The following is a 14603-nucleotide window of genomic DNA, read 5'->3' on the forward strand; positions in this document are numbered from 1 at the left end:
TCAATTACCTTACCTTAAAGCATGAGAGGACATATTGTATTTATTCAGCACTTAAATTCACCATGAGCAGAAAAAAATGCCATTACTGTGAGAAAAGTTGTACCTAAACGTTAAAGCTATACTGACACTGATTTCCAGTATTCTGCAGAGACAGAACTGTATTTTTGTGCTCCTATAGTAGTGATGCATCAAATACTAAATCCTAGCCTTTTTCTGCAGGATTTGGATTTGCCCATATCCAGATTCCTGGATGAACTAAATTGGAACCCATAAAATCATGTAGGTCACATGATTAAGAAAACTGCAAAAATGTTGCCCTTTCCTTACACTAATTTGCAAAGACAAAATAGGGTTTAGATTCAGTTGAAGATTTTGCTATATCCTTTGTATTAAAGTCATGATTTTGCAGAATCTCAAATAAGTGTACCATCCCCATCCCATAGCAATGAACATATAGCAGCAGTTTCTAGAAAATAAGTGTCTATCAGGTCTTGGGGTATGACAGTTTGCAGTGGTTACAAAATGCCATATGGTGCTTTAAATATTGTATAGTAACTATTGGTGATGTGTTGCGAGAATTCAGATATGCCCAAGCTGTAGAAAAGGAAAAGTAGTAAAACATCAACAAGTAGGAAACATTATTTTATTAACAAATGTTTCACTGTAAAATTAATGCTAGAAGCATTTTCAAATGTGTGACCTTGCAAAGAAGCACTGTTTAGCTGCAGTTACACAAAGCTAAATATTGACCAAATGATATGAGGAGCAAGATAATGATTAATTACCACCTAATGCCAAAGTGTATTTATACTGTACAGATGCATAGAAAGTGCTTGTGAAGGAAAATTACTGGCAATTATTATAGCTAACATAGAAAGCCACCCCTAAGATTGATCATATTCGCCCCAACTGCACCAACTGTTTTATGAACAATTATAGTTTTTGTGAAGGGCATAAAAAAAGATTGACATGATAAAATATGGCTCTTTATACTCCTATGAATATACTGAGCATTTTGTGCATGTGTTGCCCAGAGAATATATGATTTTTGCTTCTTTGCTGGAATATATTTTTAGGGTAAAGTGATCAATGTAAGTATGTTTGCACACAACAATTTACATGTTGTACTCTTTATCTGCTGGCATATAAAATATCCTTTGTTATTGTCTCCCCTCTAATTGAGACACTAGGATTTCTTTCGCCTTCATCAGAGCAGTTTCAGAGGTGATCTCAAGATCTGGTAATACACCTTTTCCTTCCCATGATTCTCCAGGTTTAGCACTGGCAGAACGAGATGTTGGAATGGTCAGATATAGGTGGGTGTCATCAACATGGTAGGTCTGAGGCGGGTGGCAACCCCCACTTGTAACCTCTCCTATGACATAAGCTCTGCCCAATCTCTTCATGATGTACACAAACTCCTCAGCTGCTCCCTCTGTCAGAGAACTTGTCAAGATGATTACAGGCTTTTTAGAACCAAAAGCATTTCCTGTGTAGGGAAAAAATAAGCACATCCAGCGGTATAAATTTAAATGAATATTAACTAAGCTTTCTAGAGCTTTTTAGAGCTTTCTAAAGGGTGTATTAAAAATATAATGGAATTGCTCTAGGGAAGGAATCCTATAAGATTCTACTTTTTTATATACTGAAATAGCAGCTGTAAATGTGCTAATTGACATTTTTTTTAGTTATAGATGCTTAGAAATTCACAACAGTGCTATCTAAAAATATTTAGTAAGGTTTGAGAATTATTTTATTACATACAACAGAATTTATTATGATTAAGGTAGGTTCTAGTTCCACATGACTCTTGGCAAGCATGCAACAAAACTGTAAATACTTAACAAAACTGTAAATACTTAACAAAACTTTTTTTGTAGTCATGAGGTATGTCAGAGTTATGCATCTTCCCTTTTATCACCAGTGATTGTTCTAATCCTAATCAGTGGGTCTTTGTGTGCACTTACATACCTACAAGATGAGGGAGGGTCCACACGTCAGTGATGGCATTGGTTGTCCGGCTATAAATTTTATCCAAAAGAACAGGGGTACCTTCATCAAAGAAATATGAGCAAAAAGTTGGGATAGATGATGTGGGGCCTCCGATGTTAAATCTGAAATGTAAACAATAAATGTTGTTGAATATAAGTCTTATTTTATATTATTTTGAGAGAATGTTTCAATGAGTGAGGAAGTGTGCATAAAGAAAGGATAAACTTATTGCCCAATAAGTACTTCAGTATTCATTTTTAGTACCTTACTACGATTTTGTTAAGTGTTTCTTATATATAGTGATGAGCGAATTTTTTCAGCAGACATGGATTTCAATAAAAATTTGCCGCAGAAAAAATTGTGCCCACAATTTTTTTTGTCGTGCATCAAATTGGGTGCGTCAAAAAAAGGGTGCAGTCATGTCAAATTGGGCGCGGTAGCATAAAAAAGGCGTGGTCGCATCAAAAAAGCGCGGGCGACAAAAAAAATGAGGATGACCAAAAAAAACGCGAGCGAAAAAAAAGACGTGGGCAACAAAAAAATTGCACAACAAATGTGTTTCGCAAATGTTTTGCTGTTTCGCGAATTTTCTTGTTGTTTCACAAATTTTATGGTGAAGCGAAATGGGACAGATTCGCTCATCACTACTTATATATCAATGTCATATGGGTGTAATGACATTTGGACGCCTAATCTACTTAGTTAATCATAAATGGCTTTAGAAGCATGTATTTCCCATCACAACAGCATCCCTTTTTGTCATAAAGTTTTTTTTTCTCACTGGTAAAAGAGTGACCATTTTTTTTCTCTCCTAAATAAAAAAAAAATCTCACAGATATTTTGCAATAAAGTGCACAGGGCCATTTTTTTTACCCATTTTTTAAAAGAAATCATTGATTCTTACCCCTCAAAAATTACCACAAGTCATTCTACTACAGCTACTCCAATGAGATGCAAAAGGTTTTAACATTAAAATAATGCAAAATGGAAGCATTTGTATTGCTTTTCAGTGGTGCAAGAGTATTCTTGGCTGAAATTATAAAGCTACTGCAAACCTATTTTCAAAAATGTTAAATTATAATATGCAATGTATATTGGCTTTATATTGAGCAATAATGGATCACTAAATTAAAAAAAACTTGCAATGTATATGGGCTTTATATTGAGCAATAATAGATCACTAAAATGAGCGATAATAGATCACTTACAAAAATATTTATGCTAAGTAAAATAAATTCACTTCCATATCTGGTCAATGGGGTCACTGTTATCTTGGTCTTTATGTGATAAAATACTTAGCTCAAAAATAACCAATTATTTTAATGAACATTTGTAAGAAGAGTCACAAGTAAACAAGTACAAGTAAACTATAATTGTAGCCAAGTGTACATTTTCATCTTAATGAAATCTCACAGCAAAGCTGTACAGGTCCTTCTCAAAAAATTAGCATATTGTGTTAAAGTTCATTATTTTCTGTAATGTACTGATAAACATTAGACCTTCATATATTTTAGATTCATCACACACAATTGAAGTAGTTCAAGCCTTTTAGTGTTTTAATATTGATGACTTTGGCATACAGCTCATGAAAACCCAAAACTCCTATCTCAAAAAATTAGCATATTTCATCCGACCAATAAAAGAAAAGTGTTTTTAAAACAAATAAAAGTCAACCTTCAAATAATTATGTTCAGTTATGCACTCAATACTTGGTTGGGAATCCTTTTGCAGAAATGACTGCTTCAATGCGACGTGGCATGGAGGCAATCAGCCTGTGGCACTGCTCAGGTGTTATGGAGGCCCAGGATGCTTCGATAGCGGCCTTAAGCTCATCCAAAGTGTTGGGTCTTGCGTCTCTCAATTTCCTCTTCACAATATCCCACAGATTCTCTATGGGGTTCAGGTCAGGAGAGTTGGCAGGCCAATTGAGCACAGTAATACCATGGTCAGTAAACCATTTACCAGTGGTTTTGGCACTGTGAGCAGGTGCCAGGTCGTGCTGAAAAATGAAATCTTCATCTCCATAAAGCTTTTCAGCAGATGGAAGCATGAAGTGCTCCAAAATCTCCTAGCTGCATTGACCCTGCCCTTGATAAAACACAGTGGACCAACACCAGCAGCTGACATGGCACCCCAGACCATCACTGACTGTGGGTACTTGACACTGGACTTCAGGCATTTTGGCATTTCCCTCTCCCCAGACTCCAGACTCTGGCACCTTGATTTCCGAATGACATGCAAAAGTTGCTTTCATCCGAAAAAAGTACTTTGGACCACTGAGCAACAGTCCAGTGCTGCTTCTCTGTAGCCCAGGTCAGGCGCTTCTGCCGCTGTTTCTGGTTCAAAAGTGGCTTGACCTGGGGAATGCGGCACCTGTAGCCCATTTCCTGCACACGCCTGTACACGGTGGCTCTGGATGTTTCTACTCCAGACTCAGTCCACTGGTTCCGCAGGTCCCCCAAGGTCTGGAATCGGTCCTTCTCCAAAATCTTCCTCAGGGTCCGGTCACCTCTTCTCGTTGTGCAGCGTTTTCTGCCACAATTTTTCCTTCCCACAGACTTCCCACTGAGGTGCCTTGATACAGCACTCTGGGAACAGCCTATTCGTTCAGAAATTTCTTTCTGTGTCTTACCCTCTTGCTTGAGGGTGTCAATGATGGCCTTCTGGACAGCAGTCAGGTCAGCAGTCTTACCCATGATTGCAGTTTTGAGTAATGAACCAGGCTGGGAGTTTTTAAAAGCCTCAGGAATCTTTTGCAGGTGTTTAGAGTTAATTGGTTGATTCAGATGATTAGGTTAATAGCTCGTTTTGAGAACCTTTTCATGATAGGAGTTTTGGGTTTTCATGAGCTGTATGCCAAAATCATCAATAATAAAACACTAAAAGGCTTGAACTACTTCAGTTGTGTGTGATGAATCTAAAATATATGAAGGTCTAATGTTTATCAGTACATTACAGAAAATAATGAACTTTAACACAATATGCTAATTTTTTGAGAAGGACCTGTATATAGTCCATTGAAATACAAAGGAGAACTAAAGCTTAACAGTAGGACAGTAGGGCATAATGCTCCACATTATGTTTTGGGTGACTAAGGGGTGCAGAAGAGTGTTTATGAAGTCCATTTGTGAAGTGTCCATTTGTTTGGAAATGACAACCTACCTCATATCAATAATTAAGGCATCCTGGTTGACAACCTTCTTCCAGACATGCTCCACTAACAGATCTGATACTTGGTTAAGAAGATCAGAGTCTGCAAACATATCAAACCTTATGTAGCCAAGGTTTTTTTCAAAAACATCAGTGTGGAATGAAAACTTAATAAGGTCCTCAAACATTTCTGGTGATGGGATCTAAAAGGATTGAGAAGCAGATTTTTAGCACATGTAAAAACTGGTAGAAAAACAATTGTGACATTTTTTCCTTTTATAAATCTAGATCTAACCATACACAGAAATATCTGTTTGTTTGGTAACGTCCAAATTAGCAGAACCATGGCCAATTTGGTCACCTGGGTGGTGGTCCAGATGGGGTTAATCTGGCCATTTTGCCAAGGGTCTTTGTTAGATCACAATATGGGCCTATGCAAACTCAGTAGGAGATGCAGCGCTCACCCAACTGGATTGTAATAATGGATTTACTAAAGTTTAACCAGATATCAGTTGGGCTGGAAATTGTTTTGCCCCCAGGGGACCCAGTCTCAATCTGGAATTTCTATTCAGCAGTCATTGTCAGGCACCTGTACAGCTAGTTTAAGTCTTAGGCTGATGCCACACGGCGTATTCTCGGTGAGCCGAGAATACACCCCGCTACTGGACACTTAGCCTGCACCCGAATGAATGAAATACGCTCAGGTGCAGGCACATGTAGCCGATATCCGTCAAAAAACACAAGACTTCGTATCTTTTCGGCGATCAATTTTCTGCCATAACGCTGTGTGTGGCATCAGCATTAGTTAATAGAACATTTATGTTTCTGTAGTAGAACAGACTCATAATACAAACTTTCTGATAAAAACTAATGATACAATATTGGTGGCATTATGAAAACAATGAAATGGCATTCACCTGAATCTCCTACTCTACTTTTGGCATAATTCTAACTGATCCAGACAAATGTGAGGGTCACTTGAAACTTATTTCTCCAAACTTCTGTCAATGTATTGGTAGGGGGTCCGTTATCTGGAAACCCTTTATCCAGAAAGTTTCGAATTATTGGAAGGCCATCTTGCATAGACTCCATTATAAGCAAGTAATTTAAATTTTTAAAAATGATTTCCTTTTTCTCTGTAATAATAAGAGTACCTTGTACACAATCCCAACTAATTAACCCTTATTAAACATAAAACAATCTTATTTTGTTTATTTAATGTTTAAATGACTATATAGTAGACTTAAGGTCTGGAGATCCAAGTTAAAGAAAGACCCCTTATCCGAAAAACCCCAGGTCCCTAGCGTTCTGGATAACACATTCCATACCTGGGTACTACAATAATATGTATAATAAGTTATAATAATAAGCCCTCTCACTCATTCTGTTAATTTAAAAACATGTATTTACAGATCAGTTCCTTAAACAAGGTCCTTCCTTTTAATGCTTTTGCAATTGCAGTGGTCAAAACTTTAATTTCCTTCTATAATTCTGAGGGATGCACTAACTGGCCAATTTAAAGCAAGCAAGCATACATTATACAAAAATTTTATTGGCAATGCTAGCTGAACATGAACTCGCTACATCCACAAATTCAATAGGTAATGAAGTTTAAGGCAGGGACTGGGAGCACATATTGTTAATTTCCGCTCTCTAGTGTTAAAGGAACAGTAAAACTAAAAAATGAAAGAGCTTTAAAGTAATAAATATATAATGCACTGTTGCCCTGCACTGGTAAAACGGGTGTGTTTGCTACAGTAACACTACTATAATTTATATAATAAGCTGCTGTGTAGCCACGGGGGCAGCCATTCAAGCTGGAAAAAAGGAGAAAAGGCACAGGTTACATAGCAGATAACAGATAAGCTCTGTAGAATACAATAGTGTTTTATCTGTTATCTGCTATGTGCCTTTTCTCCTTTGAATGGCTGCCACCATGGCTACATAGCAGCTTATTTATATAAATTATAGTAGACTTTCTGAAGTAAACACACAACTCTTACCAGTGCAGGGCAGCAGCACATTATATTTTAGTTACTTTTATACACTTTCATTTTTTGGTGTTACTGTTCCTTTAAGAGGTTAACAAAGTGAAACATGCTCATACACTGGTGAGCCACGATGTTGGTATCTCATCAACAGGTTTATTATAGTTAATAGATAAAATTTGTGAAACTGTATTTTATCTTTATGTGAAGTATTCTAAAGTGTTTTAGAATGTTTAGGCATAGTTGTGATTATATGAACAGTGAGAGTTAACTGAAACATTTGGTTCATACCAATAAATGCTGAGCCTTCTGTATTAGATGCATCAATAAAGTCTGCACTATACGACTCATTCACAAATGCAAGGATAAGTGAAAAGCACTAATCTGTATGCAAAACTGTATGCATTTGGATGCTATTGAAAAAGTATTTTTGGTCATATACACGCTTTTTAAAACTTAAATGTCATATATATTTGCTGAATTGCATGCAGTTGCACACCTGCAAAATACAGGGGGCATGGTCTTGTGGTACTTTAATAGCATATTGTGCCTATAAATATAGTGAATAGTATGCCTGCCAAAATACACAAATTCAGTATTTTTCAGAAAAAAAATGATTGCAGAAATTTGCACACAGTGTGTCAGTGTTAATTTACATTAACATTTTTAAATAACTTACAAGTTGTGGTACAAGCTGTACTTTTAGAAAGCAACACAGCATTGTGATTAAGAAACATGGCATTATATGTCCTTTTTTGTGCTTTGCACTTTGCATTTACATTTAAATTATGCCTTTTTTTGTTTTCAATTAAACAAACATTTAACAAAGCTTAAATAGCTCAGTAAAGCTACATTAAAGTAAAACTTTACATACCTGCATTGGCACTACTCCGGGGATACGGTCCTTAGAATTCTCAGGTATGTAGACAGCCTTCAAATGGACGTCTTTTGACAATGACTGAAGGTCATAATTAAGTTTTTCAGCCAACTCTACCTCAGATTTGATCATTTTATAGTTTATTTTATCCACCAAAGCAATAAGCTTAGAAGCAACATCTGCTCCTGTGTCAGCAAATGCATAGTTATCTGCAACCAGCTTTCCTGCTGTTTGAATGACAGAGGGAATCTTTGTGCGAAGTTTAATAATGTGATGTGCTACATTCATAGCTTCACTTGCTTGCGCGATAACATGGGGTTCAACACCTGACACACTCCATACTTTGCCAGTAACAGAGCTGATTACAACTTGGTTGGGAATTGACACATATAGATTGCTCTCTCCTACTTTGTACATGCCCACAGATAAAGATACACCACTTGTAGGTTCCCCAATAATAGTGGCCCTGTTTAGCTCTTTCATAGACCTGGTAAATACTTCAGCTGCAGATCCTGTCATATGACTGGTTAGTATATAGATGTCTTTTGTGGAACCATATCTTTCACCAACCACCTCAGGAAGTGTCCATATGTCTGTGCCTGAGGAAGTGCTTCGATCATACACAGTATATAGATGCTGAAGAGGCTCTGGATCAAAGAAATAAGAGCAGAATATAGGAATTGCTGTTGAATAGCCTCCAGTGTTGTATCTCATATCAATGATGAGAGAGTTGGTTTCAACCAACTTATTCCAGACCAGGCTAACCAGCTGAGGGCCAATAGCTTTAATAATTTCTGTATCCGCCATCATGTCAAAACGCAAATATCCCACATTTCCTTGTAATACTTCAATCTTAAAAAGTGCATCAATAATGTAGTTAAGTTCCTCAGCGGAGGGGATTTTAGGTGGCTGATCCTCTAAAATTTCTGGCTCAGTATCACTGTAGAACACATGAAGTCGGTGGTCTCCAGAGTTTTCCTGCATCTCAGAGGTTAACTGGGAGGCCAAAGATTCAAGATCAACAACTGAACGGTACCCTCCTTCAGACCATTTATTTTGAAGAACACTACTTACTTTATACGCCACCTCTGGGATAGCATAGTGTACTTCAAGAAGATGTCCAGTCCCCTCAACTAATGCAAATACACTGGGGTGAAATGCAATAATTTCCTTAGCCTTGTCTAATGCTTCATCTGCCAGGACAATAGCGTCTGGAACTACTCCACCTCCCAACCAATAGTCACCATTGTTATCTATGAAGTTCATGATGGGCACAGTGACAGACAATCGAGTCCCATCAAGGGGAAATGCTTTGGAGTGCATAAGGTTGCCAGAGGTTATTTCACCAATGATAGTTGCCCGACTTAAGGACTGCATAAGGTAAGCAAATTCTTCAGCAGCTGTAGCTGTTTCATGGCTTGTTAGTACATATACCCCTTTCTTGGAGCCATATGGTTTTCCAAGTACCTTGGGGAGACTATAAACTTCATTAGTAGAATTTTGTTGCCTGTTATATATAGTGAAAAGGTGAATTCTATTCTCTGGTTCTTGAAAATAGGATAGAAGCAAGGGAATTGATGTGGAGGATCCCCCTATATTGTACCTTAAGTCAATAATAAGATTTTCTGTTACTGTGATGGGGTCCCATACCGTGTTAACTATATAAGGTCCTAATTTAGCAAGAACAGAGACATCAGCAAATTCATCAAAGCGGAGGTATCCAATATTTCCAGGGAGTATGCTCACTTTAAAGACAGTGTTGACCAGTGCTTGAAGAGTAGCTTCATCATCTGGTAAGTTTTCAACCTGAGTGGAATCCTCTGGCATCACTAATGAATCAGTTTTACTCTTCAGCACTAACCTTGGATCCTCGGTTAGAGATTGTAGCTCATAATTGAGTTTGGCAGTTATATCTTCCTCTGATATTACAGAGGAGTAATCTAAGTTTGGAAGGTGTTGCAGTAAGGTTGGGATGCGTTCTGAAAAAGCGTAGTTATTTACTAAGATCTCACTGAGCTGAAGCAAAATATGGGTAATAGATGAGCGAACAGCAAGGATACCTTGAGCTTTATTCAGAGCATTGTTTGCATTAACTACAACACAAGGGAAAACACCAGCTACTTCCCAACTTTGCCCTGTCAGAGGACTAATAGACCTTGAAACTGGAACAGTGATATAGAATTCAGATTGACCAATCTTTATTTTCTGAATATCTAAAGATCCCCCTGCAGTTTTTTCACCGACAACTATTGCCCTGCTCATATGTTTCAAAATATATGCAGCACCTTCTGCAATACCCTCAGTGTATTTGCTTGTAAGTACCACAACATCTTTATCTTTTCCATACCTCTCACCCATTAGTTCAGATAGAGTCCACAGATCTGTTGTGGTATTTGAAGGGCGATTATAAATACTATCAATATGAATTTGAGGGTCAGTAAGGTAAGAAACAACAAAAGGTATCCCAGAAACCTTCCCCTGGGTGCTATACCTTAAATCCAAAATAAGAGCAGAGCTTGGCATCAGCTTCTTCCATATATTGTTGACGAGGAGGGGACCAACTTTCTGAACCACATCTTGGCCAATGATGAAATCAATTCTGAGGTAGCCAATATTGCCTGGTAAAAGATCATACGTGACAGAATGATCAAGCAAGAATTTTAGCTGTTCAAGTGTTGGCTCTGGTGATTGTTCTTTTCGGGGACCAGAGTAATTAGGTTCATAGGAGACCACCAGGCGAGGATCATTTAAAAAGCCTTGTACTCCAGATGTGAATACATTTGCCAAGGTTTCAGGATCTGAGATATGTAAAATCTCCCCACTTTTCATAGCTTGTTCAATGGTCTCCTGCATTCCCACAAGGTTTTCTGGAAAGCAATAATTGTCAAGTAGGACTTTAGCCATATCCATTACCAAAGAAGGTTGAAAAACCGGGTTGCTGGCAACAATGCAAAAAAAAAGGACAGTCGTCAATGCTTTAAATAGGGGGGACATGTTTTATGTATCAGTGCACTGTGAAATTTCTTCTTCCAGCACTGAGAATGAAGCATTAACGCAGTACAGGTAACAGAGACAAACTCTTTTATCTCTGCTAAACCCTTAATCACATTAATGAAATGGTGTGCATCAGCATAAGGCCACTGTTGTGGGTAAGTATTGCTGATCTTAAAGAATACCTAGCATTGTTACTATTAACTAAGCCTTTATATTGTACAGAAGAATAATATAATAACTGTATCATAACAACAGCAACAACAAAAAAGTTATTATGCATCAGCTTTTTCAAGAATGAACATTCATTTAATTTTTTATTTAATTCATAGTCTCCAAACAATCACATTCTGTGAATTTTGACTAAGCATATTAGTAAGCTAAATACCAGATGGGCAGAATAAGGTGATCTTATCTCACATATTCAAATAATCCTAAATAATTTTTAAAAGGCTGCTTGCAGACTGGCTGACTAGATATCACAAACCCTTCACCGTGATGTCATAAGTAATGGTTGTTAAAGAAACTATGCTTTCCCCAGGAAAATACAACTTAAATAATAAAGCATAATTCCCTGTGATGTGCGTCAGACTTTGGAGGATTTTGAATTAACATCAACATGTTCAGTGTCTGATGAGCATAGAATAATAATTAAAGCAAGACAACATGGAAACCTATAGTTTAATGATAAGTCAGGCCTGTAAACTTCTAATGACTTTCCTGCCATTTTGAACCCAACTTTCAACTAGTTCTGCACATCTGTACATGTTGTGGCTGTTACAATACAGTATTGTTATATTCTATGCTTATCTATATTTGTGAAATGCAAATATAGATAAGCAAATGTGTAGCCACGGGGGCAATCAATCAAGTTGAATTTGGACTATAGCTCATAGGTTTACAGAGTAGATATAATATAGTCTATGCAAAATACCATGAATGACCACATTATATTGTTTAATTTGTTTTTCATAGCATCCCAAAGTGGGTCATAAAGACGAATTTGCCAATGCACCTTGCACCTGCCAACACAGTACATTAGATGGTTGGAAAATGATTTGTCAAAACCAGCTCTTGAGCTGACATACATGCCCAGATACAGTTGGGTAGTATGTTCAATTTGGTAGTATCCAAACTACTGGACTAACTGTGGTCAGCTTTACACAGGAAGGTAAACAAGGCTCAAATTCCACTTATAGAAATACAAATTAAAAACTTTATTGGACATTTGTTGCAAGAAGTAGTTTATCTTTGGGCACTGGTATAACTGATAAAAACCTAAAAAAATATTTTTGCTTTTTGATATTACTGGTCTTACCTACCTTAATAAAGGTTTGCTAATAAAAAGATGCTAATGAAATGTACGGAATACTTATGTGTAAAATGTAATCAATGTAATGCCTACACAGAGCTTAGCATAAAAGGATTAGCTGCTTTAAAACGATTAACAAAAAACACCACCTTTAGGCCAGATGGCATTATGTTTACTCGATAAAATGTTTATGTTCTTCAAGTGCAAGATTCAGTTGCTGCAACTTCTTAATATGACTTTTCAGTTTTAAGCTTCATAAAACTGCTCTGGTACAGGTAATATCTATGAATGCCTAACAAAGAAATGTATAGATTTAAAAGCAATCATACACATAACTGAATAAAAAAAGTTTGCCCAAGCAAGTGACTTGTAAATTCTATTTCCTGACTGGTTTTGCTGTAAAATATATATATATATATATATATATATATATATATATATATTTATTTTTTTTCATATGAATGCCTTCCCATAATTCTGGAATGTATGGAAAAGGAATTTCCGTATAAATGATGTCATATCTGAATAAAAGTTGGCTATATTTTATAGTAGTGAGTACATTTCAAATGTAAGCATAAGCTGCAGAACCTTTGTTACAATATAGACAGTTTATGGTCCATTTTAAATATAAAACTTTTCACAGACAGTACTGGATTTAAATATGTTAAAGGCCAAACCTTTTAAAAAACAAAAAACTTACTTAAAAAACAAAACAAAACTTAAAAAAAACCCAAAAATGTTAAAGGCCTTACATATTTATAAATAATCCTGCCTGGGCAGTCCACGTCTTTTTGTAAAACTGATGTGAAGATCTTAATCTTTATTATTCTAGGTCATTTGGATTTGTCAGCTTTATCCTAGTGTTACATATGCTCACATCTGACCATTCCTTACAACCAATTGAAAGCAGTCTGGGGTTAAAGCAGAACACAAACTTTTCAACCTGTTACATGATATAAAGCCGATCAAGTAATCCCATCTTTAGATACAAAGAACAAATTGGAAATTTATAAAGAGGATCAGGGAAAAAGAAATATGCACAGCTTAATGAAGACTACACTAATAAAAATATTTTAAAAAGTCACCTGTAAATAGAAATTTGAATTTGGAAGCAACAGGCCTATTGTATGGGAGATAGTTGTGCGCAGATAGCCATGAACAATATCTGCCCACTATTTATCTTTACTAGAACTTACTAGAACTTACTAGAACTTTATCTTTATTAGAACTTAAAGAGAACCTTACACCAGAAATGAAACTGTGCTGCCCCAGCAGTAGTTCTGTCCACATTTTAGATATAGCAATTCTTAAGTGTTGCAAATCTCTTCATATGTAACAATTTCTTATATGTATTGGGCTTTATGTATCCTCTGGCCAGTTCTAGTATTGTGTCCTTGCAGCTGTTTATTATTTACTTTGATATTTACTCTGCCACCTCTGATTACATCACTTCCTGGTCCTGAGAGGAAGCAGCCATTTCTGTTGTAACAGTCACTTTGCCAGGGCTGGTGAAATCAGCACCCACACACATCTGTAAGCAAGCCTATCCAAGCATCATTGGTATGTTTGCATCTTGTTTAATGCCTACTTATTATAAGCTATGTATTTTGCTGTTTTGTGCATTCTGGTTGTAGTTGTGATTCAATATTTCTCCCTTAGCAGCCACCTGTTAGACCCCACTAGGACTGTATAATGCATATCAGATGTTTATATATGCTCCTATTGTATTTCATATGTATTTTACATACCCAGAATGTATTCTGATACCATGGTACTGTTTGTACTGTTCTACCTTATTTTGATCATCAATCATTAAACAAGTTCAAAACTTATACAGTGTGGTGATTGAAGGGTGAATAAACTGCCTGTTGATTCACTTCTCACAGTGATGGGAACAGGACAGAAACCCGTTTTACATCATAACATTGTCTTTGCATGCTATTTATAATTTTGCCATAAAAGTATTTGTCCGATACTTTCAAATAACTCTGTGAGGGGGCTGCCATATTTGTGCAAGCAGGAGTCCATTAGCATTACAAGCTATAACTGACGGGCCAAGATGGAACAGTCAGGTTGGCAAAACAGTTGGGGATTTAGGGACTTCAAGTACAAATTACAAAAGCAAACCTATCAGCAAAAAATGATCAACTTGACCTATATGTAACTTTTTATGCAGATTCATATTTTAAAAAGTATTTCTTCCTTGTCAGTATCAACGGAAGCCACATGTAGGTACATTGAGGGTTATTTAATTAGAGGCACTTTTTGCCCTGGAGCAGTAACCCATAGCAAC

General features: G+C 36.7%; 1 protein-coding gene across 1 annotated transcript; it reads right to left on the bottom strand.

Annotated features, from left to right (window-relative positions):
* Positions 1 to 626: 626 nt before the first annotated feature.
* On the bottom strand, positions 627 to 11032 carry rbp3 (retinol binding protein 3). Its single transcript, XM_002940641.4, has 4 exons — positions 8005 to 11032; positions 5155 to 5345; positions 1972 to 2114; positions 627 to 1489 (listed from the first exon to the last, which is right to left on the bottom strand). Exons 1-4 carry the CDS (start codon positions 10999 to 11001, stop codon positions 1161 to 1163), a joined length of 3660 nt encoding a protein of 1219 aa, XP_002940687.1. The 5' UTR covers positions 11002 to 11032; the 3' UTR covers positions 627 to 1160.
* Positions 11033 to 14603: the final 3571 nt, after the last annotated feature.

Source organism: Xenopus tropicalis, chromosome 7 (assembly GCF_000004195.4).
Source record: "Xenopus tropicalis strain Nigerian chromosome 7, UCB_Xtro_10.0, whole genome shotgun sequence".
NCBI classification, from domain to species: Eukaryota; Metazoa; Chordata; class Amphibia; order Anura; family Pipidae; genus Xenopus; species Xenopus tropicalis.